Below are 27,526 nucleotides of genomic sequence, written 5' to 3' on the forward strand. Positions count from 1 at the left end.
TGTTTTTAACCCTAAGCACAGTAAAAAACATTTGGGAGATTCTATCATGCAGTAGGGCTGCTTTGCTGCCTCTGGTGCTCTGAATGTATCAAAGGGATGATGAAATCAGAAGGTTACCGCAGCGTTTCAGAGCCAAATGAGTTACCCAGTGTCAGAATAAAATACGTTTGAGGCAAAAGTCTAGAGTGTTACAGCAAGGCAGCAGAAAGCACACACACATCAGCACAGAATGTTAAGTTTTAAAATGGTTATTAATGAGCACTGATAGAGAGCTAAATACGGAGGTGCAAGAACATCTGCTAACTCAGACAACTTGAAAACAGACAAGTGAAAGAGAGCCATTTCTGTAAGAGATCCAGCAACCAATCAGTGGCAGAGGTTGTCACAATGTCTCCCAATTACTCTTTGTATCATTTCAAGTTTTTCTTTCTTTTGTTCAGTAATCATGGACATTTTGTTAAAATATCATGGCTATTTGTATTTTTCTGTGAAGACTTATAATACTTAAGCAAAGTAAACAAGTACTCACAGAGAACATGGGAAAAACATTGAAGTCATGATGAGCAGCATGTCAAACACACTGGTTATGGTTCACACACACACAGAGCACCCACTGAGAGAGAACACCAGACAAAGAGGCTGAACAACACACCAACGTCTCTACTCTCTGCAACCCAGGCACATCAAAGTCTTCTCCTCCCATTTATCTGTGTGTGTGTGCCTGTAAATCAAAAGCTATACTTTGAAAAGGCACTCACACCCACACAGGCTCAGACTGCATTTGCTTTGTGTTGCAGTGTCCAGGGTTGGGTAGGGGAAGGCAAAGGATTTTGATGTAGACGGGGGGAATCATTCGCCTCGACTCACTCTGTCAGGGAGAACAGGGAAATGACTGTTTACCCACAGTGAGTGAGAGGGGGAGAAAAAAGAGAGAGGAGCAAAAGGACACAGAGGTCAGTGGTGTGTCTGAGAATGTTCTTTCTTCTCCACAACTCACCTACTGCCTCACATTCACCCTCAACTTGCCCCTGCCAACATCACTGAAAGGTGACACGCAGGTTCACACATCTATCCTTGTAAGGACTCTGCATCGACTCCCATTCATTTAAACAAAGACTTATCCCTCACCACAATTGAACCATAACCAGCTACTCAGAAATTGGTCTTGGTCTCCATGATGACTAATGATCCTGACAGGGCCAGTGTTTAAGCCAGAAAAGTTCCTAAAGAGGTAACAAATACAAGAACACACACACACAGACTCATCAGCCTACACCTTTAAGGCCATCTGTAAAGCATATTAGATAACAGGCCGTTCAGTGTAATTAGTTGAAGCAACATGATTCAGAGGCCAAGGAAGAGGAATAAATGTACAAACACATTTAGAAACCAACAGAGAGGGGAAAAAAAAACAAAGAATGCGCACACACGCACACACACACACATGCAGAGGATCTGTGCATCCCAGTGTGACCATATGGTTTGGCGGGGACTTCCTACCCACCGCAGAGGAAGTGTCCGTTTACAGTGTTCAGTTTAGCTGTCCGCCATCACATCCTGTCTCCCAGCTCTAAACGGCCATGTGAAGCCTGCTTGGCTCAGCCTAGTCATGGCTTTGGAGTTAAATCAAGCGGAAAGGAGACACAGTTCACCATACCATGCAATCAGCATCAGCGCAAGATCTAGCACGGTGCACGCAACCTCAACGACAAAGCACAGGCAGAATAAAGAGAGTCTTATGCACTACAGCTTGGGTGCAAAGCTATTCCGTGTTCAGTCTGTCTTATTGGCAGCTTCTTGCGTTTTTTTTTTCTTTTCCATTCTGGTGTAATGACTGACATCAACCTGTCCTTGGGTGGAGGGGTGATGTTCTCACAGCTGGCTCTTTGTAACAGAGTGGATGCTTGTAATAGATTGTGTGTGTAGAACTGATATGATAGGCTGATGATGGGATGATCCAGTAGACACTGACTAACAGTCTGTGGAACACAACAGGGTGGGGTTATTGATGACTCTCTTAAACACTGGATATCATTGCCATGACAGCCCATACATTATCACAGCGTAGCCACGCCCGTCACCAGCCCTGAGCCAATGGGCAGGCAGCTGCCAAGCAAAATGTCCCCAGCAGTGTTGGGATGGTTGAAGGAGAGAGGAGAATGTTAAATGTGCCACTTCATCTGGTGAGTGACACATAGCTTCTTGTTTACCATGTGGCACTGAGATTTATTTTTCTTCTTCTTTATTTTTTTTTTACTGTCGCCCCTCCCTCTCCTGTTCCCTCTCACTTCCTCTGTTAACCCCCTGCTTCACTCCCACAATCCACCTCGTGTGTGGAGGTGCTACATGAAGTGGGTATTACCCCACCCTGCTGCTATGATATTGATCAGCGTCCTCCCTCCCTCTATTCCATTCTCTCTCCCCTCTTCATAGCCCCACTGCATTGATTCCACCTCTCCCTCCAAGCCCGCCAGCTAGGAGTGATTAGACAAGCTGCTCACACACAGTGATGCAAGTGCACAATACTCATGCTGGAACCCATAGCAGGGATGTAGGGAGGCGTAGCCTTGCTTAAAAGCCTTAAATCGCAGTGGCTGCTGCACCAGCCCAGAGAAAACACTGCTTCTTTTCATTTAAGCAAATGACAGCATGCTTGGCATGACATATGACCAGAATAAACATTATTGTCATAGCATGTTAGCAATAACACATAAGCAGGCTAGCATTAAGCTGGCTGTGCTCTGATGGTTTTTGTAAGGGTGGTGCGGATTGACAGGTGGGCTCGAGACACCTAGTGATTCTGAGCAGAGCTTTCACAAAACTCTCTCTCTCTCACACACACACACACACACTCCTTATATGGGCCTGCAGTGCTTCACTCACCATCTTAAAGCTAACAGCCAGCCTGCTAAAGTCGGAGCAGTTACATGAAACAGCAGAGAGTGGGTGTCAGAGCCACAAAGACAAAAGACCAAATCCAAAATCAGCTGTGTGAGGAGAATTAAAGGTTGGAATAAAGCCACACTGCTTTGGATAATGTGTGCAAGCAGCAGGAGTCATCTGTGCACACTTGCACATTATCGAGTTAAATAGCAACCCTCTCCTGGTTACCAGACAGCATCTCTGCTAACAATAGCCAATAGAGTGTGAAAGGTTGTGGACGGGGAGTCCTGGCTGGTGAGCTAACAAGGGCAATGTAGGCCAATGCCACAAGAACGAACACTTATCTCTGTGTAACATCTTTCTGGCAGCAGCAATAATCTAGCAGAGAGTCTACAGCAAGGCCAGAGATCCCACATAATATACACAGGCTCTGCCATTTGGCATTTAAATGTCATTTTGGCAGGAAGCAAACAGTTTGCACCTAATTATGGACAGTTGCTGCTGTATTTCTGAGTTGAGCAGAGTCTCTGAGCCGTCCGCAGTGAATGACTGTTAAATCTTATCTCTAAAGAATATCCAACAGATCTGCCTTTCCACTTAATGTTCAAGTGGACTGGATGCAAGAGTGGAGAATTGAGCTCCACCGTTTGTAAATGTTACCAGGTAGCCAGGAACCCAAACAAGATAGCAAGGACGGTGCAAGTGTGATCAATGTAAGTAATCAATATTCTCCCTCTGTAGCTCTCACTGTTTGAATTTGCACTTGCATTGCACTGCACTGCACTGCAATTTAACCTCAGAGACATGGCTCAAAGTGACTTTGTATTTAAGCTATGTGATCTGATAAACAAAGGGACTTCAATTAATTTAAATGAATTAGCAGTTTCAAAACAGGGATTTGACAAATAAATAATATTATGCCTCATTATCACACATTCAAAAAAACAACTCATCATTTTTAGAGATTATGTTTTGGGCTAAAAAAAATATAAAAAAATTGGCCATCTGTTAACAGCAAGATCCATCAGTCTCCTACAGGTACCGTCACAGATCTACAGCTAGAGGAGTGAAAGCACAAGTGCACACCACTAAGAAATGAGGTGTGTGTTGTGTGTAAATGTGTATACCCTGGCCCTGCAGGGGAGAGATGACAAGAGGTCACCGTCTATACATGGAGCACACCAAGACAGCCAGGGGTCTCAATCACCTCCAACACCCCCCTCTACTTGCTGATGGAGAGAGCTCTTCGCACTCATCCGCCAACTCCATTACCCTCTTCGACAGGGCTGCACATTAAATCATGCCATTCCACCTGGAGAGGAGGGTGAAGGTAGGAGTAAGACAAGATTTCCTTAAGAGAGGGATTGTGTTCTTTCTTGTGTTCTTGTGGACTGATTCGGACATACCCACGTGCTGTGACATCACTAATCAGGCCCCACATCCCACAGCGCATTAAGACAGAAGATACATCACAAGAACCAGACAGTAGAGGAGACTAAGATGGGAGAAGCTGAGGAAAAATAGCGTGGTGTAAGGTGCGCGATGCGACTGAATATGAAAAGTGCAAATGGCAAGAGCCTATAAAGAGTTATTCACCCTCAAATGGGGAGGGTATTACAGCAATCTATAAATGGGCTGTTAAGCTCAATAGCCCGAGGTTAGCTTTTCGAGATGCTGCCATGAAAGTCTATATAGCTGAATGTATTAGTCATCCCATAAACACACAGCCAGTCCCATCTGGATAAAAAAAAAAGCGCTATGATTATTTCAATTAGCTCGAATGCAAGTAATAGAAGGAATTAAACAGCATATCAGATCAAGTTCCTCACGCACACGGCCATGAACGGCAGCTTGGTTTTTACAATAGCGCAGGGGCAGAGGAGAAACCAATGGATAAAAGACACAAGGATTTGACAACTGTATTAAAAAAAGAGGGACTCACGGGAGGTCAATACTTTCTTTTTCATTTCATTAAGACAGTGCTTAGGCTAATTTAACAGTAGGCTGAAAAACACAGACTTTCCTCCCTCTGCTCTGTACACAAGTGTTAACTGTCTGCTGGAACAAAGGCAGCTCTGTTCACAAACACAACACTGCCAAACTGTTAAGTACATTCCTATAAAGAGAAGAACAAAGAGCGTTTGAGCGTGACGGGTGCAGAAATGAATACAGCTACTGAGGGGATAGCACAGCCTGGCCCTTTGATGCCAGGAAATGTCTCTACCATTGTGGATAGTGTTTATACTTCTTCATAGTGCACTGTTTAAGATCCAGGCCAGAATAATATCAACTAGTGGTAGTGTGAAGTCTCAGTGGAGAGACAGTGTTGTGGAGAAAACGAGGCTGAGGTATGTGCTGCACTAAGGGTGGAGAGGAGAAGACGAGAGAATAAAGAGGTGTGCGCTGGATGGTTTTTGCTAAGCACAACAAAGGATTGAGGGTTTCACATAACAGAATAATTAAGTGTGCAATGTTTTCAGTGTCAGAAGAAATTCATCCAAACCTATGTTTGTGAGGACATGTTGGCTGGCTTTGAAGTTTAAGACTTGGTTTTATGGTTAGGATTACAGTTAGGTATTTAGTTGTGATGGTTAAGGTTAGGGTAAGCGGCCAGGGAACGCTTTAAGTATAGGAGTGTCCTTACTAAGACTGCTACACAATCATGTGTATGCATGTGTGTGAAAGAGTGGCGAAGCGTCTCCAAGCGCTCGCAGCTGTGGTTCCCTCGGTCCGTGTGATCCCTCGGCGGTGACAGACAGGCAAACACAATTTAGACTCACCCATCAAAGCACATACAACAGCAGTCACAGCCACTGTGGGCGGAAATGTGACGCACTGCATGGAAAACACACAGCCTTTCCATGTCCAAGGGAAAACCTGTTTAAATGTGTCATCAACTAAAATACCTGTTTGTACCACCCGTCTGCTCGGTTTCCATGTATAATTTGTGTATATTTGTTATTGTTCATAGTTTTAAGGATAATCGTCTGTTTGTGTGAGAAAATGTGACTCGGGTTGTGGGGATAATGGAGCATTTCACGGTTCAAAAGATTTTAACAAAACCTACTTAAAATCCTCATATGAGCACAGGAGTTTGAGTTGTGAGCCACTCGAGGCTTTTATCCATTGGTTATGGAGGAACTCCAATGTCTAAATCATGATGACATGAAGGCTTTTGGTTTGATGGTTTCTAGGTTTAAAAGAGATTTTTCTTGTCCACATATTTTAACTGAGTCCAGTCCACTGTTGGGGTGGGGGGGTTAGGGGGGAAGGCAAACACACAGCACACAAAACGCATCTTAAACTGAGCGATCTTACCCTTTCACGATCAAAGCGCAAGCACATGTTAGCCAGTTGTGTCGCATTAGATCAACAACTACTCAGAGATGGGAAGGAGATAAAGTTAGCAACGAGTCAAGTTGTAACACATGTACAGAATGTCAGAGGGTTTGTATGAATGTTGATCACTGCTGCAGGGGAGCTGCTTAAGATGGCAGCCTGTGGTGATGTTGCTGTTGTTTTAAGGTTAGTGTGAGGCAGCAGCCTCTGAGGCACAACATAATAGACATTCCAAATACCTCACAACAAACCCTGAAATTTACTGTTCTTGTGTGTGTGTGTGGCTCCTCTCTCTGACCAATGTCCTTGCCCTTCCTCCCTTTGGTCCCGTAACCAACGAGAGTTAATTTGCACCATGTGTTCTTTAATGGACAAAAAGAGAAAGAGTGGGGAAAAAAAATTGGGCCCTAGTGGAAGCGTGTGAACCCGATACCACTGTAAATCTGCACTTCCACAGCTTTACCTCCTCCCTCTTAGAACACCTCCCCCCCTCTCTCTCTCTTGTTCTCTCCATCTTTTTTTTTTATTGGTATGTCACACATTGGACAAGCTGGAAATTAAACTGAGCAGAGCTGAGAACCAGTGGTGAAGCAAGCCAGATACCCACTTTAGCTAGGTGAGAGGGGGGGGGCACATAGGGTGGTAAGGGGTTTTTGAAAAAAAAAGGCCGGAAGAAGTGGAAATGTAATGTCAGGGGAGGACGAGAAGGAGGCGGGTTAAAATTAGCCGACCATTTTCAGAACAGAGGCCAATCCAATTAAAGCTTGACCAGTCCACGCAGAGGTGTTTAGTGTCTGGTGACTACAATCAACACGGTGAAGCCAAACAACGACAAGAGACTTATGAAACAATTCTCCATAGAACTACTAAAATATATATTACTCACAAGTCTGTGACATCTGCTGTGAAAACCATCTCGCCCCAGTGATCCCGAGGCACTATTAACATTGCCCTACTTCAAAGGAGCCCTCAACCTCTAATTTAGCATGCAGCCCCCCCATGCAGGAGTCTACTCTTTTCAACAGAAGGACCTGGTCAGGTAGTTAAACATGCCCTATAATTATTATTTTCACATATGACAGCTAGGTTTGGGAGGTCTGTACATTTTGACAGCATCAAATCTTCCCGTCTTTCTTGTCATCCCTGGTACATTTGTTCCCCCCCCCCACCTTTTTCAAAGTCGGTGCCAAAGAAGATAACGCCGTCTGTTTGCTCTTCTGCTTTTGAGATAAAATGTAGTGCTCCACGCCAGAGCGCAGTGCATGTGCTTCAGATGTTGGTGAAGACATCAGAGGAAGCATTTTTTACTTGTGATGCGTCAGGGAAAAATACTGAGAAGTGCCAGAGACACCGCTGAATATTTCAACACGGCAACAAGAGGTGGAATTAGCATTAGGGATGTATGTATAAGCAAGGTCCAAACGTCATCCATTACACACACACAAAAGATATGACACATTTGCATGCAACTGTGTGAGAGATGTAGCCAAGCTCGTTGAAAGTAAACTCAATTAACGAAACTCCAAGAGGAAAGAGTGGGCAAAGGGGGCCTCTCTGCTGAATAATTTAACAGTGGTGCGTCAAAGAGGAGGCTATTGATTGAGTTTTTAAAGAGCCTTGTGAAAATGCTATGGGCGCTTGCCTGGCGCTTCAGTCTGACCAACCCCCACTGTCCAGAGGCCGCACCCTCTCCATCTAAAAACACACACAAACCCCATTTTGATTTCAGTCCGTCTCTACTTCCCTCCCCTCCTGCCTTCTATCCCAGAGAAAGAGATAATCCTATTGGCTGAACAACTAGTTTCCATAGCAGCATTTAGCTAATGCACAGGGAGGGCAGTGAGGGTGAGAGGAAAAAAAGTGTTATCTGTCCAAAAAGATGAAAAGAGGGAAATGTGAGAGAGGGAGAGTAGAAGCGATGCGCCAAGGCGAGAGTTGGCTTGGATTAATACCCACAAGGATAGCCGAATACAGCCTCCTCCACTCACTAGATCTGAAGTGTGTTGTTATCTCAACCTTGTCATTTATATTGCTGTATTTATTCATCTCTGTGTTCACGCGGACAATCAATCTAACCTACCTCCCTAAAGAGAGGCTGTAGTAGTCTGAGAGATGCCATGCCTGTCTCCAATCTGATTTGAGAAATGCACTGGGCTTGCAAACACACTCAAGTAATGACAGGCACTTGTCAGTCACTCAGATTTAGGACATGCTCGCATAGAAACAAGCAGCTGCGGCACCAAATAACCCACCACCTTAGCTTAATGACCTAATGTTATTACAAAGAACGGCAGTGATAGCTTCACCTCAGTGAAATGTCAAGTGTGTATGGACAGAGGTGGGTGGGAGTGAACACGAGGGGCGGCAGGATTGCTGGGGTGAATTCCACACAGAGGAGCATTAATCAAAATGTTCATAATGGGGTAAGTCACCTGATACTGCCAAAGCAGCAGTAAAACAAAAATCCTTTGCTCACAGGGTTTAGTCACAGCCAACTGTGAGGAAAAACAAAGGGAGGGGGCTATTTGTCAAATAAACCCTGGTAATCAGAGCAGAATTAATTTGTTCAAATAATAAATAAAATGTGTTCCTCTCATGTGTTTAGCCTGCTCACCTCAGTTATGAAGTTTAATGTCAGTAACCATTTCTGGTCCGTTTTCCTTTTGGAGGAAAGTGACATTGAATGGCCATTCACTGCTTAGTGGCTGTTGTGCCATGGTTCTATTGCTTTAAGGCTGCAACTCAATGGGGAACATTAGAGGCAGAACGCTTCAATCAAACAGCTTGCAGCAGGCTCAGTCGCCCAGCCGTGTCTATAGACGCCTAGATGCCCTTGTCAAAGCTGCTTCCTCACAGAGAGCACTGAGACAAGCAGACACTTAAGACAGCCACACACACACAATCGTGAAAGGCTGCACCTCCACATGTTCATGCCTGTGAAATGTACCAGCTCCCTTACAGCAGCTGAATGGACCCTGGAATGAAAGAAAGAGCTGAGCAGCACACGGTGTGCACACACACACACACACAATTGCCCATAATGACTATAGCGCCCCTCTCTCAAGAGATGGCAGCGGCTGCTGCTCCACTCGATAAATATTAACAAGAAGTGCGACTGATGGCAGTGCTCACTGATCCATAATTGCATTTCAAAATGTTGGGGGGGGGGGTGCAGAGTGGTCACAGAGGAAGAAATGGGAAGATAAAAAGAGGGAACCCAGCCTTCTAGGTACTGACAAGAAACAAGTGATGCCTGTGTCTAGTCGGCCTCTTTCTGTCATCTGAATATCAGCACACCACCAATCAGAGATTCTCCAGGTAAAAGAAATGAACAAGTTGTTCAATACAATCTGGTTTTCATGGACTCCAAGATTCACACTGGGCTACGGCTTAAAATAAAGGGAGAAATCTGGGCAAGAACCAGGGGGATGGAGAGGAACCCTACTTCCCGATGCCAAATTGTATAATGAGTGATATTTTTGCATAAATCTGAATATGTGCAGACAAGGTAGCTGCAAAACTGATTCACCAACGAACGACATTGTTTCTCAACACTTTGGATTCCATTAGGGCTACACTCAGGCTCCATAGAAAGCCCAATAACTGCGCGTGTTAGGCATGCATATTTATGCACATATATTTGCATCTTTATCAAACATTTTTAATTATGGGCGATGAAAAGGTGGTATTTTCCAGCGCTGTACGATAAGCACCTGCTAAGACCATCGGGAAACAGTTGTGTGTGATACATTTAACACTGTGTGTGTGTGTGTGTGTGTGTGTGTGTGTGTGTGTGTGTGTGTGTGTGTGTGTGTGTGTGTGTGTGTGTGTGTGTGTGTGTGGGAGATGTACACACATTGTTTATATGACAATTGGAAAGCCATGCCGTCATATCTGTCCAATACAAACAAGATATTACAGTACTTGTAGCCACACATGGACATATGTCCTTAATACACACCGAGAGCTGAGGACATTCATAAATAATACATTTCACATGTCCATGTATTTTAAACCTAAGTAGCCAGATAAAGCCGTGCAGGAATACGTAATCTAGCATAAAATATCTGGTATTCTGTGCTTCATTAAGAAATAAAAGAAAATTCAAAGTCTCCATTTTCTGTTTTAGTTCTCAAAGCTATTGTGTCACACCGCAGTGTTATGTGAAAAATGGGAAGAAAACTCTTAATTGGTGTCGTCGTCCTCCTTATTAAGCTATCTGATGATTCAGTCTTGTGGTCTTTTATTCTCTTTATGTTCTTCACTGCTGAAAATACATGGGATACACTTGCAATATGAGTAATCAAGATGCCCCTACGGTTTTTATTTCTTTATACGAGTAAACCCAAATTACTGATTAGGCATGCAGGGATCATGCAAACCCACACCTACAACTGAGAAATACTAACCCATTTTCCAATATATACAGCTTATGTTTCAAGACATCTTATTAATCAGATGACACGCACATCTATTGCCACAAGCACGTGTATTTTTAGAGGTAACTGATGCACACACATGCATTTCCGTATGTGTTATCTGGCGGTGTTAGGAGCTTGAACAAACACACCTCTGCAGAATATATCCACTGGACATGTGTGAATGCACAGCGTATCGCAGATCCGCTTGCACACATCGCACACAGTGCAAACAGAGTGAGTTCAACCTTGAGATGGCCATTACATTATACTGCATTATTAAACTGATGCCAAGATGAGGGGGAACAGAACGAGAAGGCAGTGAACACAGTTCACACAATACACTGAGTATATGACACAGAAAATCTCTCGTTCTTCTAAGCTCATTAGGTCCCCAACATACGAGGTGGACTCCTGGAAAGATAATTGCATTGCACATGGCATCTAATTAAATGTCCATGAGCACCGAGATCCAGGTCTGAAGATGCATGTTTGTTTACGTGTGTGTGAGAGAGAGAGAGACTAACAGCAAGAGATAGAATATGTGTGCGTGTTGGTGTACTGGGCACCTCCTCAATCTCTCGTTCCCAGAGGGAGAAAGACTGCAATCACTCCATTAGCAAAAGAGGGAGGGAGAACATGGGGAATGCTACGCGAAAGTAAAGGGAGCAAGAGAGGAATGAGGGGAAGGTAAAGGAGGAGGAAACACAGCTGACTTGGCCAATAACAGCAAACGAGGTTAGGTACAAGCAAAGAGGGAGGTAGATTCTTTTTTTTTTGTTTTCCTATGAGGGGGGTGGGGGTCAATGAGCCTCGAGGACACGGACACAATAATCAGAACATGGGGAGAGAGGTGGGTGAGTGACAGTAGATAAAGAGGAGCGGGGATGAGGGAGGAGTGACAGTGAGAGTGAGAGAAATGGAGATGGAGGAGACAATCATGTTGAGAAAAGCAGGATGGATTGGTGAAGTCATGGGTCAGTGGGAAGATATGGCTGCAGGTTGCTCTCTGTCCTGTTTTTGTTTTTCAGCTTATTTTCTTGTCTCACATAGGTTTGTTCGTATGTGTGAGCATGTTAAAATGAATGATTGCTATATAAATATGACCACTGGATCACGGCAATAATCCAATCCAAAATACCATTGATTACACGGTCATGGCACTGGGTTTAAAATGAAGCCTGCAGAAACAATAGACACATTTTGTTTCAGAATGCACCTTTATAGACACTATACTGACAGAATATAAATGTTATTAAATGCTTAATTATGCAGACTTTTCAGATTACATATCGTCTATTTTTATCCCTATTCTATTCTAATTATCTAAACAAAGACGTGGGAGAATCACAGCGATCGAGCGTCTACATTTTGACAATTTCATTACACTTTTCTTTCCTTCATCGGTTAAGATGGCCTCCTACTGCTGCTCACCTCTGTGTGCTGGCAGACATTTTAGGAGGAAGGCAGGAGGCTAAAATCTGTGCTGGATCAATATGTGACAGGGGTTATTGTGGACACTGTAGCCGCTACTGTGGAGTAAACAAACGACAGAAAACGATTGTCCTTGAAGTTCAGAATGACCCCAATGTTTCTTTAGCGTGCATTATTGCTTGATGGGCTTCCTCTTTAGTGCACGGATGCAATAAGGAAGTGCACGTGCATAAAAGCCTCAGGTAAACTCGAAATCGTCCCAATACAGACGACACACAGTGGAGAAAAGATATGAACTGACAGAGAGGTGGGGCCTCAATCCTTGTTCTTCCACCACCACGGGAGAGATTGATGGCTGCGTTCAGGATTTCTACACAGCACTAATTGGATTCACAGGTCATTAGATAAAGTACAGAGTGTGACTGTTACAGTCTACACAGTGAGGGAGGGAAAAAAAGAGACACGGAAAATGAGGGCAACCTCATCAATATGTTGATTAGGCTGTTTGCTTTAAGACCAGTGAAAATCCCCTCCCCTCGGTTGCCTCTAAAGCCTTGGCCCCCGCACAGAGGTTGGCTGATCGATAATTTGCACAGCAAGAAGAAGTGGGGGTTGGACACAGACACAGGAAGAGACGAGCGGACAGGAAATAAAGGGAATGAGTTGACGTCTAATGTGTGGTTCACTTACACAGACCTCAAATGTGCCTGCTCCCTGTCCTGCTCAGTCAAATCAGGCCAGAGAAGCAAATGCGATTACACCGACCATGATGTTCAACAAAATAGCAGAATGTGTGGATGAATGCTTTTTTTTTTTTTTACCCTCTTCCAGTGGCACAAGCACATGTTCCAGTTTTTGAGAGCAGGGTGACAGGAGCAGATTTGAGGTTGGCCAAGTAGATGGCAGTTTATATTGTGCAATTACAAGCTAATGCAGCTATCACTCTAAAAGAAGATTTTGTGCTGGTCTAGTAAATAGAGATTGCAGTGCCAATCTTCTGTGATTTGCAGCACGGCCACAAAGTGGGCTCATTGAAAAACACTGTAGTTGTTTAGAGAGCCAGCGGGACTTGTTGTTTTAACATAGGACGACAAGGGTACAGCCTGCTCAAACACATACAGGCATGCAGATGGCTGTTCATTAATTACAGATGGATGGGGGAGGGAGCAACAGCGAGCGAGAGACACAGTGAGGAAAGAAAGAAAAGAGAGATAGAGGTCAGCTAATGGATCCCGTATTCTCCCGCTCTCTCTCCCTGGACAATTATCTATGTCTGCCCCAGACCTCTTCTGGTGCTCTTAATCAAGGTGCAGGTGCATGGCGTTTTGTGTGAGTGGGTGTAGGCGCATGTGTGAGCTCAGGGAGGGTTTTCCTGCAATCCTCAGCACTCTCTGGGAGCAATCCGATTAAAGCCCTGCTTCTGCCGCAGGGCCAGGCTGTCCTCAGTTCTGCAGGGCTCACCTTACAACCCCTTTCTTCACACAACAACTGCCCTCCACACACACACACACACACACACACACACACACACACACACACACACACACACACACACACTCTCACACTTACACACACTCAAGTATTCACAAATAAACAGCATCCTGCACATGTAAGTATAGACACACATACTGTATATATACACACACACACACACTCATACTACTACACCTTTTGCAAAAGTGGTGTGTGTGGCCTCTGAAGCTGACCTCCCATCATCACCCTGGCTGTTGGCAGCCATTACTTTGGCCCCCTGGGGCCTGGCTGATCCTCAGCAGCCCCTCTGCACCATACTCAACTCATCTGTTCAAAGAACAGCAACTGCTCACAGACACCGATTCATCTGGCACCAAACACTCACACGACTACATATTCCAATTAGGACTGGGCAATATGGGATTTTGTTTAATATATTGATATATATGACCACATAAATCAAGTCAATATTTCTGTAAGGCTAGGTGTCATGGCTTTTAATAAATACTATACACTACCATTCAAAAGTTTGGGGTCACTTAGAAATGTCCTTGTTTTTTAAGGAAAAGCACCTTTTTTTCAATGAATATAACATTAAATGAATCAGAAATACACTCTATACATTGTTAATGTGGTAAACGACTATTCTAGCTGCAAACGTCTGGTTTTTAATGGAATATGTACATAGGTGTATAGAGGCCCATTTCCAGCAACCATCTCTCCAGTGTTCTAATGGTACATTGTGTTTTCTAATCACATTAGAAGGCTATTGGATGATAAGAAACCCCTTGTGCAATGATGTTAGTACAGCTGAAAACTTTTTGCTGGTTCTTTGACAAAAGCAAAGTTTGAAGGGTAAATTTATTATCTTGAATAAAAATCATTATTTCTAATCTTGTCAATGTCTTGACTATATTTTCTATTCATTTTGCAACTCTTTTGATGAATAAAAGTGTGTTTTAAAAAAGTGTATAGGTGACCCCAAACTTTTGAATGGTAGTGTATTTCTTTGGCTTTTTAATATTAAATGACGGATATTTTGATGTATTGAAATTGCCTATAAACACACAAAAAATGTGCCTTTTAAAACCTGAAAAAAATCATCCCAGATCACAATCTCTCTCATCTGATCTGTCATGATATAGATATTACCGCTATATTGCCCAGCCCTATATCCAATATACTTCAGCCCATTAAATTGTGGTCATGACCCACACGTACAAAAAATGTTCCACTCTTCACTCATGACAGGTGGAAACCATACAAAGGACCAATTAAAAATAATCACTTTCACTTCCATAATCAATTTTAGACATTTGATGAACTCTAGACGTGGTTGAGTGCAATGACCTCTGAAGACAAAACCTTAGAAATCCAGTTAATCTAGTATTTTCAAGTTCTTCTTTGAGTTAAATATAGACTAAAATATTTCAAATACCGCTTTTTTAATTGCTTCATTGAAATTACAGTGTGAACATGTCATAAAAAGCTCAAAATAAGTGATAATAATGAGCAAAAGGTGTTTAGGAAAGCACTTTACGACGGGACGGGGAAGCCAAAACACAGGCTATTGAAGTCGTCCACAAAACAACTCCAGATAAACCATCATGGTAGGGTTTTGTCAACAGTTATCAGTGGTTACAGTTAAACAAAAGTTAATCAAGAAGAACTGATGGTCGTTAATGGCGAGTCTGAAATTTTATTACACTCATAAGTGCTGCTCATAACTCGTAAGGTGTGTGACTTGTGTGCTGTGTGTGTGTGTGTGTTCATCGTGGGGCTAGAAGTTGCTTCCTCCTGGACGTAACAATACCTTTTGTCATTTATCATTTTGACGGAGCGACTTCGTCATCCGACTCTGGACGGCGAGCACACACACACACAAAAACACACAGCCACATACACACACCACACCAACAGACTGTCAAAGTAGCTTCAGCTTACTCTAACTGTGTCTGGCTATATACAGTATGTGTATATGCGAGCCACAATCAACTTTGCATATCCTGGACATATTAAAAAACTGCAGAGATAGAGATCACCTCACACGAAGCACCACCTCACTTAATCAGGCCGATTCTGATGAATCAGCCATCCTAAGCAGCAAATTAAAAACTAATTTCATTCTTTGTTCAGCAAAGGACATTAGGTCGTACAGAAAAGAGAAAGAAAATCATTCATTAAATCAATTAAGTGCATGAACAAACATCTCGATTTCTACTTTGAGCATTATTACACTGCCAGTATATCACAAAGGTGGTTAATATTTAAGTCTAATCCCTTCAAAAGAAATGATCTTTACGAAATCAGCTCATGTGAAAACATCCGCTTCAAAATGATTTGTGTTTGATGACTTATGCACACGCTCTTCCCCTCTCTAGAAAAAGGGTGGTGTGTTTTTCAGCAGGGGACGTGTAGTCGGTGGGTGAATGAGTGGGTGAATGAGTGCGTGGGCTGGTGCTAAACCTCAGGCTGGTGTGAGGACACAGGGACATAAAAGAGCTCAAAAACGCTGAATGCAAAAACATGTACTCACCAACTTGAAATCCTGAATGCTACAAATGAAGTAGGGAGTGTTGGGCCTCCGACTCTCGATGTACACACAATCTGCAAATGAGAAGAGAGAGGGGGAAGAAGAGAGATGTTTATCTTTGAACAATAATGTTCACATTTTCCAAAGCTTTCATATTTCCCTGCGTACAGATTCTGTAATACATTATTCTGTGTGCCGTTACCTCTACTAAAAAGACATTTTTCTCCTTGAGTCAAATTCAATTGGAATGCGAGTAATAGGATTAAGGACTTTTCAGAACGCTACAAGGTTGCCTTTCCAAAGCAAACATTACGCCCAAGGGGGAATTATGTTATTGTTCCACTCCTTTTATACACCAGTGAGCAATACTCACTTTAACCTCAGCCCACCCCGCAGCCATCACCGTAACCCATTTCCATCAGATGACAACTTCTATCATCACATCTGTACACACTTTATCCAGTTCACTTTGGCTTAGCTTATCGCAAAAACAAAACATTCTCGTTCGTGTTTCAGAATGTCACCACATTGCATAACTCTCAGGTGTCAGCCCCTGTAATGTGTGTGTGTGTGGAGGTGTCCCTGGCTGACGGTGCTGTTTAATTGAATGTGACTGGTGGTATGGCCAGGTCGTGAACCCTTGTTTCCTTAACAACATTCATGCTGCACAGGACAAAAACACACATCGGCCACTTCTGTTGAGAAGCAGAAGACGGGGCGGAGAAGGTGGAGGTGATCAGTGGTCACTGCTAAGTCTACAATAGAGCTGAAACAATTTATCGATTATTACTCGATGAAGCTTTTTTTCCATTATTAAAACAAGGTTTCTAATCATTTTAGCGTCTTAAATGTGAATATTTTCTTTGTTTCTTTGCTCCACATAACAAAGTAATTCTTAAAACTGAATAATTTTAGTTTGTGGACAAACTAAACCATTTGAGAAGACTGATCAACATTTTTTAAACATTTTCTGACATTTAATGGACCAAACGAATCGAGAAAATAATCGACAGATTAATTAATTACGGAAATAATCGTTAGTTGCAGCTCTAGTCTAGAAACTACAAGACGACAGCTGAACAATTTGGGGAAAATACTTTTTTTTCAAATAAATATTGCAATTGGAGATATCATTGAATATAATCCAAGGTTCAGTTCAATATTCACTGTGTAACAGATTTAACATTTTAATGAGCATATACCACAACACCGTCAAAACATTACTACTGCATATCCTGGTTGCATTACATTTAAAAAAAATGGATTTGCATAAAATACAGAGCAAAAAATAGAAGAATTTAATTGCACATTAAAAATGAAATTGTTTCACATAACATTTGCAAAATTTGCATGAAATATGATGTTTATTGAATGATTGTTCAGCGTTTTTTTTTAAGGATTATTATCAAAGATTGGCTGTAAGTATAGCATAACAGACTATCATTGACTTCTGTGACACACAAGCGTTCTGTTATCAAACTGAGATAAAATGCATTTTACTTGGGTCAATGGAGCACAGCGCCGGTGCTCACATTCATATATACAGTACATAAGCCGTCTAAGATGGAAAGCGTCTCTGCTCCACGTTCTCACAGCGCTGCAAGGTTGGATTACAAAAAAAAAAAAAAAAAGGCCACCATAGGTATGATTTACACTGACAACACAAAACTGCAGGTGCTCATTTCACCAAAACACAGGCTGAGCTATTCTTTAGTGAAAGACTAAAGCCTCACTTTCTGTAAGTCAAAGATGTGCAGCGAGCTTCTTTCAGTGTCTGGCAGTGCCATCATCTGTTATTTATTTGTTTGTGTCAACAGAGTTATCGATCTGGCTGTGGTTTATCTTACCGCATGCAGAGGAAAAGAGGGGTGGCAAAGATATTAAATGGCTCCGACACCCAAGATACCATTTGTAGAGGGGCTGGTGTCTGGTGAGTGCATCTGTGACATCACGGGCTTTGTTCTTGAGAGTGTGTGTGTGTGGGTGTGTGTGTGTGTAACCTCAGGGTGGGCCAGTTATCTGCTGTGGGCTGAATGAGCTGTTCTAAGGGAAACAGGAGGGAGGGAGGGTTTATCACCCTCAGTAGCTTTGAGTGACGCATTATATCGCTCTCATGACTGCCCCTCTTCTCGCTTTTTTCCCCTCTCTCTCTCTCCTCTACACCATCCCTGGAAGTCATTTACAAGATAACATGAATGAAAATATCCATCAGCGCTATTGTGTGATCTGTGAGCGACATGTGTGTGTGTGTGTTGAGACAGAGAGAGAGAAGTGGGTAGAGGCGGAGGAGGGAAGAGGAGGAGGGAAGGGGTGGGGGAGGGCAGAGAACAAAAGAGACTAATCTGAATGAGATGACATTTTTCGGAGGAGTCAAATTGGGGGAATTAGGGTTTAGTGTCCTTTCACCTTGTCGCCACATTCATTTAGAGAGGCCAGATCTCTGTGTCTACACCCCAGAGTACATCAACAGGCATAAAGGACTGACAGGGCCATAGACAAAAAAGATAGGTGGTGGGAAGAAGAAAAAAGAGAGAGAGACGGGGATCTAGTTTAATCATTCACAGCCAGCAAGCAAGTCTGTTCTTCGAACGTCGAAAAGCCCATTTTAAATTCATCCTGGGCACTAAAATCTACTACCTCAAGGGCATTTCTCTGAATGAGACTACAAGACGAATCTCAGTGAATGTGAAAGTTAAAACCAAGTTAGTGTTTCAAACACAGCTATTTGAACGAGACGAGGAGGCTGCAGAGCTCAGGGAGGTGGGGGAGGGGGGGGTGGGAGGGGGCTATCGAAGCACAGCCACACAGTTCCTCCAGGGTCTGCCTGGCTTGTTAAACATTCCTGCCGTTTTGTGCATTTGGAAGTGGGTCTCCTCGCTCAAGTGGAGAAGTGGAAAAGGGAGGGACTATGGATTTAGCTCCGGTGGGGGTCCGTGTGGGGGATGGGAGTTTTTTAGGGTTGAAGTATGTGTTAGCTGGATGGATGTAGCACTCACTGAGGGAGGGCTTTAAAGACGAATGTTCTTACTCCCTCAGCAGCCATACATCTAACTTCTACATTGCTCGGCCCCACTGCTGACCGCCATAGCACCTGGACAGATTAAGGGGCGAAGAAAGTTCAATACTTCGACACGGCGAGATAATCATGAAGCTACCGAGTTCAGCGTCTCAGACCCAGACACTTCACTGAAAGCTGATCCTCACGATCGTTGAATCTCCAATGACATTGTCACTGCGGAGCTCAAGCAACAGAATATTCATTGTTATGGCCCACGTGACCCTCACACACACACACACACACACACACACACACACACGTACACAGCAATTTTCTCAGCTGTAACTCATTGTTCAGCCAGCTATTCTCGCATGACTGCCAAGCATGTCTAATCTAAAACACACCTAGTCTCAGCTAAAGAGAGAAGCCTCCTCTGTGTGTCAAGCAAATAAGATGCTGTTTAATTTGCTGCAGCATTCTAGCAGAAGGGAGGGGGGGAGTGCTTAGGCGATATCAGCCTGGCTTTCTTTTGCGACGCAGCAACAATGGAAGAGTCACGTTGTGAACACAGTTGTATATGCCAGTGTTTTGTTTACAGTGAGGCTGGGTGGTTGGATCTATGAAATGAGATTGGCTATACACAACAATAATACGAGGACATTCTAGGCTTATTAAATCAAGGGGCTGTTTGTTTAAGTTGCGCTTAGGGTTGGGGAGTCTTAGCCATGAAGTGGGATGCACCTGCATTGTTATAAGTGGTGCTTGGCTCAAACTGCACTTGCTGCAGAGCAGCGCAAAGCTTCAGTAGAGCTGCACCCCCTTGAGTGCACTGATCCTAAAATTAAATAGCACAAGGAATGCAATAATGGAACCACGGGGGTGTGAGCAGACTGGAGGGCCAAAAAAAGACAGAAATCTTAAGGAGAGGTTGGTATTATTTATTGACCCTCCATCACCCACAGTGGCTCTGTGAAGGAGACCTGCTGATGACCAAAGCTGCCGTGTGCCATTTCCTGCTGGGCCAATCCCAGCAGGGTGGGGTAGTAGGCAGTCGAGCCCTGGAGGCACATAGACACTTGATTCTTCCCCAACTTTCCTTCCTCTCCCCTCAACCACCAGCCCAACAAATCTCCCTTCTTCTCACTGGAAAAGCAGAGGGAAATACCTGGCAAGTGATACCATCAGCTCTCTACAATAGGGCAGGCCCACAGCTGACTGCGCTCCTAAGGGAGAACAGAGGCTCTTTGACAACACCACCCCCACCTCCCCCTCTCCATTCCCTCTCGGCTAGCCCACACTTTCTCATTTAGCAGTCGGCAGGTGGTTGGATTTCACTAAAAAGCCCTTTTCCCAGAGTCTCTTGCGTGGGGAGAGATGGGAGAGCAGAGAGGGCTTTTTAAAAATAGATCTGTTCAGTTAGCGACAGGCTAGAGATTCACACTGCTGTTTCGATGTGAGAGGACTCAGAGGGCTTGTCCCTCTTGTTAGCTTGACTGGAAACAGCAAAAATGATCGACAGCTAGCCTTTGTAGCAGAGGGGATATGCTATGCTAATCAAGTTCTAGCCTCCGGTGTCTTGGCTGTGGAATAACCAATCCAACGCTCACTGAAACACTTGCACCGACTTCTCAAGAGAATACATAGTGAAAACAAAACTCAGATGTGATGTGTTCCTATGAAGAATAATTTACTTTGATCTGATTTCAATGGCCATCTGTGGAAAAATGTGTTTAGTTGTATAATAATGAAATGCTTGGGTGCAGTCATTTTCAGCATCAGTCAGAAAATATTTTGTGTAAGTTCAACTAAAACCAGACTAATGAAAACCATGTAAACAAGTTGGACTCATACATCCAGTTAATGTGATTGGGAATCAAAGCTCTACTGCATGTATATGTTTAGTCGGACCAGAGTCAGAATCATGGTGGCTCTGTGAAAGCACCACAGCTCCCTCCCCCAGTTTAAACCCACAAATAAGAGAAGTAGCAGGCAGTGACAAAAACACGACAAAATCCATGGTACGTTTGTCGGACTGACGAGGAGACCAATTTTTGGCTCTGTCAGGTGAAAGAGTTCAACATTTAAAACATTCATGGCTGGCAGCAAGACTGAATGAATGGTGATGGACATGCTAACAACTAGCCACCAGCTAAACCAGCAACCACCTAACAATAAGCTGAATGAAATCGCCAGCTGGTGTAGCAGAGGTGGACACACTTTATTTAATACATCGATTCCTTGCTCGTGCTTGCATAATAGCACATTTGTCTAATTGAATTGGTGTTTGGTTTAAAAATAAATGTATGTTTTTAAGCTTTTACAATTGCTCAGTTGTTGACTGAGCTAAAACTAAATTAATGCCTGCATCTACAGTGCAAACAACAAAGTCTACTCTCTCTGTATTAGACAATGCATTATTATAAGTAGGGTTGGGTAAATTTTATTGATTCTCAATCTGCCTATTGACTCTGAAAAAAGTGCTCCCACAGCAGTGAAGAAAACCCTCTCACAGTGGAGTGAGGATGGACTACAGAGAACAGCGCATCAGGCTCCGTGCTGTCCTCAGCGATGCCGGCAAAGTCCTTGCTGCACTGTCTGTTGCAGTGCAGCCAGGCTTTTGACCATTTTCCAAAGTCTATTCTCACTCTGCTACCCGTGGCTACTTGGAACCTGCAAAGTACAAGCTCTATGGCTAGCTCATATTCAAACATAGACGCTGTTATGTTGAAAAGACAGGTCCTGGAAGATAAATAAAAACCTCCTGGCAGGCAGCCATGTACTGTGCTTGCATATGTATAACGCCTATTTGCAATACATACATTTCAAGACACAGATAAGTGGAATAGAATTAAAATGTTCATATAGGTACCTGGAATCTGGCACATAGAAACTAAATTAGTCCCAACTCTGAAGCAATTTTTTGTTCCAAAGCTAATAACAGAAATTAATACATTAGTGCAAGTATTCCCTTATTGCCCTGAAACTCAGTTGGTTGACTGTAACATCCATGTTGTGTGACATACACCCAGTTACAGGCACATAGGAGGCGAGGCAGGTGATTTTCATTAGCTGTCTACATTTTTAACAAACCAGCCAGCCACTTAGTTAGTGAGCAAGGAGACATGCTATGGCACCCAGCCATCTGCAATGCCAGGCAGAGTCCTGCAGCAGTGGAGTGGGGGGAGGGGGGAGCAATATGCTTAGAGCTGTGTGTGTCTGAGCTTTAATGTGTGTTGCAGGAGTGTGCTTGTCATAAACAGACAGTTAAAAGCACGTATTGTGAGTTTGCGCAAACGCTGATGATCAACATGCTGTGTGTGTGTGTGTGTGTGTGAATAAGTGAGTGGATCTACTCTGTGGGTGCCTTGTATTCACCCCACTGTAGAAACTATAATCTGGGGTTGGGGAGGAAGGCGAGTGTGGAAAAAAAAAAAGAAGCTCTGGAGGCCTGGAGTAGCAGTGAGAGCTCAACCACAGATCCAGTTGGTCTGTTCATCCTCCACTCAATCAAGCAAATGTCTCGTGATGCAGTTCTCCACCACAGACACGTCCTCCATGCTTTATAAAGAGGAGCAGCACTAGAGTTAGCTGCAGGCCCACCTGCTGGCCAACTGAACCTCTCCGTACACCCTTCCCCATCCAATCAATGTGTATTAAGCTGCCCGAGCCATCTTCAAGGGATTCTAACGGCTAAGCAGAGATTGGTGGATGGCTGGAGAGTGGGAGCACACAGGAGATTTTAACAGTAGATTACCCATTTCTTCTGTGTTGATGTGGGCCATGTATGTTGCTAAACCTTAATATGACAAAAGCAATTAAAAGATTCTTTATAGTTCCTGCACTGCTCACTATTACAACTCCTTCCCTCTCCCCATGTCTGGGGCAGTGTAAATCCCTCTCCGAGGGTGGTCAGTTTTACATATTGTGTGTCACTGGACGGCTATAAAGGGATTTAACATTTAGTAAAGCATAATCCATCGCAGGCTTTGTGCCTGCCTAAGCTGCACACATCAAATCTGATTGCAAGAAGGTTGCTACCATTGAACAAAGCAGGAGGAGGAAAACACATGCTGCATAGACACACACATAACAGAGCTTTTCACTTGAACAGCTAACAGCAGAGACAGTGGGAGGTCAGTTGCTGAGGTAGAGGATCTTCCATTTTGACAATAGGAGGTAAATTACAAACTAGTATTGCAGTGCTGGGGCTGCCAATCCTGGTTCATCCCTAATCTAAACCAATCTAACAGGTCTAGTAAACATGGTGGGAGCAGGCTTTGACACTCAGGCCACTCTAAACCTGCCAAACTAATTGAATGAGAAGACAGGAAACCATTTCCTCCAACGTGGAAATATAAATATGCAGCAGAGCAAATCCACTGAGACAGTCGACTTTGTTTATATGCCTTTTGAATGTTTCATTGATGTGACTGACTGCTTCCGATGTTTCTTCACACCTCTCTCCCTCTCTCTCTACCCCCACCCTCCCTCTCTGCATGATTGACTATGAGACAAAGCACTGGTGCTCTCTCTATTAAACATGAAATGTGGAGCAAAGAATGTCTTCAATATAGTCCGTTGCAGAGCGTTAGAGGGACAGAAATAGAGAGTGAGCAACAACCAGGCGTTAGTTCAGTGTGACTGCTTGCTTGAGGACCTCCACTGATACCAGTGCAGAGATAATTCAGCCAACCAGATAACACAGCAAGACAGAGTGTGTAATGTAGGGATGTCTAGCTGTTTCATTGCACCTACTTTAAGCCGTCTGTTAAGTGGCTGAGGGCATAAAAGGAGGGCTGAGTGTTTGTGTGAACGTGTGTGTGAGACGGTAGAAGAAACCTGAAAACACAAGAGACTGTAATTTCTATTCCTCCTGTTAAATATCCAAACAACGCACCCCCCCCCACCCCCCATCTCCCACCTGACCTTTCGCTAGCTGCTACATAAACGAAAAGACATAGCGACAATGATTTAGTTGCATGGCAGCACTGTTCAGCAGGCGAGAAAATGAGAGAGAAGACTACACACACACACACGCACACACCCCGCCAGCATGCCCTGCTTCTAACCGACAGTGAGCGTTGACATTCCCCCACTCTAATACAGCTAATTTATAAACAGTAGGGGAAGGAAGGGCCATGTTTACAGCTGAAAAGGTTAGCTCTCTTTTTAGCCTCATTCATCTGATGTAATAAAGACGATGTACTGCCGCTCAAACATCTCTCCATGAAAACAAAAGTACCTTTAGGCTCCGGAGAAGAAAGCACTCTCTCAGTGAGTCAAAAGGTTCTGATGGAATCATTGTCATGGTCGTCGTCACATCACGTCATCTAGTGAACCACCAATCTTTTTTTTATTGCCCGAAACAAAGCAGAAAGGGCCAACTTGGAATTGACTGTGTGACATATTGGCCTCTCGATGTTAGTGTACTGTTGTGTTTGAGGTGCTGCTTACGAAAATGTGCAGTCCCTCAGTGGAGAAATTAATTACTGATCAATCGAGCATTTGAATCTTTAAAACAGGCAAGTGGACTAAACTACACTTGCCTTCAAAAATTTGGGGTAACTTAGAAATGTCCTTATTTTTGAAGGAAAATCATTTTTTTCAATGAATATAACATTAAATGAATCAGAAATACACCCTATACATTGTTAACGTGGTAAACGACTTTTCTAGTTGCAAACGTCTAGTTTTTAATGGAATACATACATAGGTGTATGGAAGCCCATTTCCAGAAGGCTATTGGATGATTAGAAAACCCTTGTGCAATGATGTTAGCACAGCTGAAAACAGTGTTGCTGGTTCTTTGACGGGCAAAATTATTATTTGGAATAAAAATCATTATTTCTATTGGAAAACACAAAACAATTGTATAGGTGACCCCAAACTTTAGAACAGTAGTGTATGTGTGACCTTTTGTTTTAAGTAACCTCTATAAATATCAGTTAACCGACATGGAAAATGACTGGCCAATGAGTGCGAGTCATTTGCTGACCACTGGATTTGCCATGACTGGGACTTACCTCCAGGTCTGTAAACAACATCATCTTCTGTGATGAAAGAAGTTATTTCTCCATTCTCTGTGCGCTCGTAGCGCGACTTCTTCTTAGGCGTCTTCTTTTTGCCCTTCTTGCCAGTCTCCTCGGCTGTGCCGCTGCCTCCACCTGTGCTGCCATTGTCATTGTCCTCGTCTTCACTGTGTTCACTCTCTGCATAGTTCTTGGCTCCGCCCTCCAGCGTACAGCTACGTCGGGGCCTGGAGCTTTCGCTCTCACGGTCGCACCTGTCCCCGTCCTGCCGGCGGGATTTTCCAGCCTCTCTCTTGTCTCTGTCCCTGTCTCTGTCCCGCTCTTTCTCCCTCTCCTTCTCTTTGTCGGCCGTCATGATCCGCCACGTGCCTTCCTCAGTCCTCTCACGGCTGGGCCTCCGTGAAAGGTAGACTGTGAGCCTGGGCTTCAGTCTTCTGAATTTACCAATCAAATCCAGGGAAAACTTGGCCACACCAACAACCCCAGTGTTTCAGAAAAGCTGTTAAAGAAAGAAAAGGAAAGATAATTAACATCAAGTAATGACAGCATTTTCCACACAGTACATGAACTACATTCAGTATAAAAAAAGGACCATTTTGTGCGAGAGGAGATTGTACATTGTAAGCACTAGAGATCAGGCACTCTTCTCAACATCACAGCCATTCTTGGCTCCATTCCACATCCAAGTATACTCAGGAGAGCACAGAGTAGCTTTATCAAAGAACAAAAACTCCCAGTTTCCTGCTCAAACATTTCCATTCGCTCAAGAAGGCAGCGAAGCAGAGTTATTAGAGTGAAAAAAACGAGAGCAGGAAAAGTAGAAAGACAAATGCTGTTTGTACAGTGCACAATGGCACAATAAGCTAAAAGGAAGTTGTAATTGCAAACACAAAAAGACAGTGCTGCGTTAAGCCGGCAGAATTGCTCAGACTTTATATATCATGGGGGATTTTCAGCACGAGACGCTGCTTGTCGTTTGCAATGCCACAGGAGAGCTGCAGCATAAAGCTCAATGACAGAGTTAACTGGCTAGCCTCTCTGAAGACCATCTGTGATGACACCAGGCTCACTTTTACTCATCTGTGTGTGCCCGTGTGTGTGTGTGTGTGTACTCAGGCTCACTGGACTGCACCCAAGCCCAGCCCTCTGCCCTGGCTGACAGTCACCACTGTGTTAATGTGACATGACAGCTCTTGAGGGAAGAACAGCAATCCACTGGGTAAGGAAAGGAAGAGGAGCAAAGCTAGGACAGTCATTTTGCCATGCCCGGACCACTGCCATTTCCAGCTATCGTCGTTCACTCAAAATAGTTCAGCAACCACTTTCTCGCAAAGTAATGAAATCCTCCATAAATAGTAAAGTGGGTAAATCTAAAGCCGCCCGCTGTCTGCACTACACTGCTCCGACACACTGTGCCTACAAAAGAGGCTTCTCTTTTACTGCTACTGTTGTGCCCCCCACGCCACCGCCACAATGAATTAAGTAGAAATAATCATTTCAGCCCCCACAGGGATCAGACCAGGCAATCAGCTTCCACATTAGTATAATCGTGATAGCAGGATGGAAGAGGAAGTGTCAAAGGGGGGAAGGAACGGAGAGTGAGCCAGGTAAACAATGTGAGGTGAAGAATAGAAGAGGAAGGTGGAAGAAAAGCTTTTGGCAGGCGCGCACACACTCACACAGAGACACACAATGAGGCACGTTTGACGACGACGCTCCTCAGCAGCGGGTGCTGTCATCTCTTGAGCAGACACCAACTGACAGGGCAGCTGCTCTTGTCGTCGACTTCAACACAAACACCGGGACTGATTACACCGCAGCCTCGTCACAGCCCCATTAATCACCTAATGATGAGTTACCACGGCGACCACTGGGCTGCCAGCATATACACAGAAGAACACATTAGTTCATACAGAAGCTGCAAGGGGCTCACTAACACAGGTTTGCGTTTGCACATAAGGACACACACCCACCCTGAATATTACTGTATTCCTCAATTGTCGTGCCAAAACACTGCACCTCGCTTTAGTATCTGATCTGGCTGCGTGTCTTGGAAGTGTGAGGTACATAAAAAACATTTGTGAAGGTACCATTTGATAGCTCAGCTCTAATCCTGGAGGATGCCAGAATCTGTGTATGAGCTAAGCACCTCTTCTCTCCTCTAATCAGTAACATAAGCCTCTTCCACTGAAACCAAAGAGGACTCTGAACTGTTGCAAATGGAGGTCTGGGCCGTTCTCCTTTGAAGTTGTGGGCAGCTACGAGCCTCAATAAGTATCTTTACAATCTAGGTGCTATTAGTTAGCATCTGGATACACTTTACATAACTGCCTCAATCCAACTTTTAAATTTCAAAGCACCTTGCTGACGTTAAAATAATTGTATTTACTAAGCCTGAAAGCAAATATAATTCTTCATA

General features: G+C 43.8%; 1 protein-coding gene across 4 annotated transcripts in view; it reads right to left on the reverse strand.

Annotated features, from left to right (window-relative positions):
• The window catches only part of rerea (arginine-glutamic acid dipeptide (RE) repeats a), a gene marked incomplete at its 5' end in the record, with an annotated part of 72,587 nt that extends 47,125 nt beyond the window's left edge, over positions 1 to 25,462 (reverse strand). For 3 of the 4 annotated variants that reach the window (XM_083894646.1, XM_083894644.1, XM_083894645.1), the window contains 2 exons: positions 16,084 to 16,154; positions 25,102 to 25,462. In XM_083894646.1, coding sequence (XP_083750772.1) covers positions 16,084 to 16,154; positions 25,102 to 25,462 — 432 coding nt within the window. The remainder of the gene's footprint in view (positions 1 to 16,083; positions 16,155 to 25,101) is intronic. The other variant, XM_083894647.1, reaches the window with a different exon arrangement.
• Positions 25,463 to 27,526: the final 2,064 nt, after the last annotated feature.

The sequence above is a fragment of the Microchirus variegatus genome (genome assembly GCF_963457635.1).
Source record: "Microchirus variegatus genome assembly, chromosome: 9".
In the NCBI taxonomy this organism is placed as follows: domain Eukaryota; kingdom Metazoa; phylum Chordata; class Actinopteri; order Pleuronectiformes; family Soleidae; genus Microchirus; species Microchirus variegatus.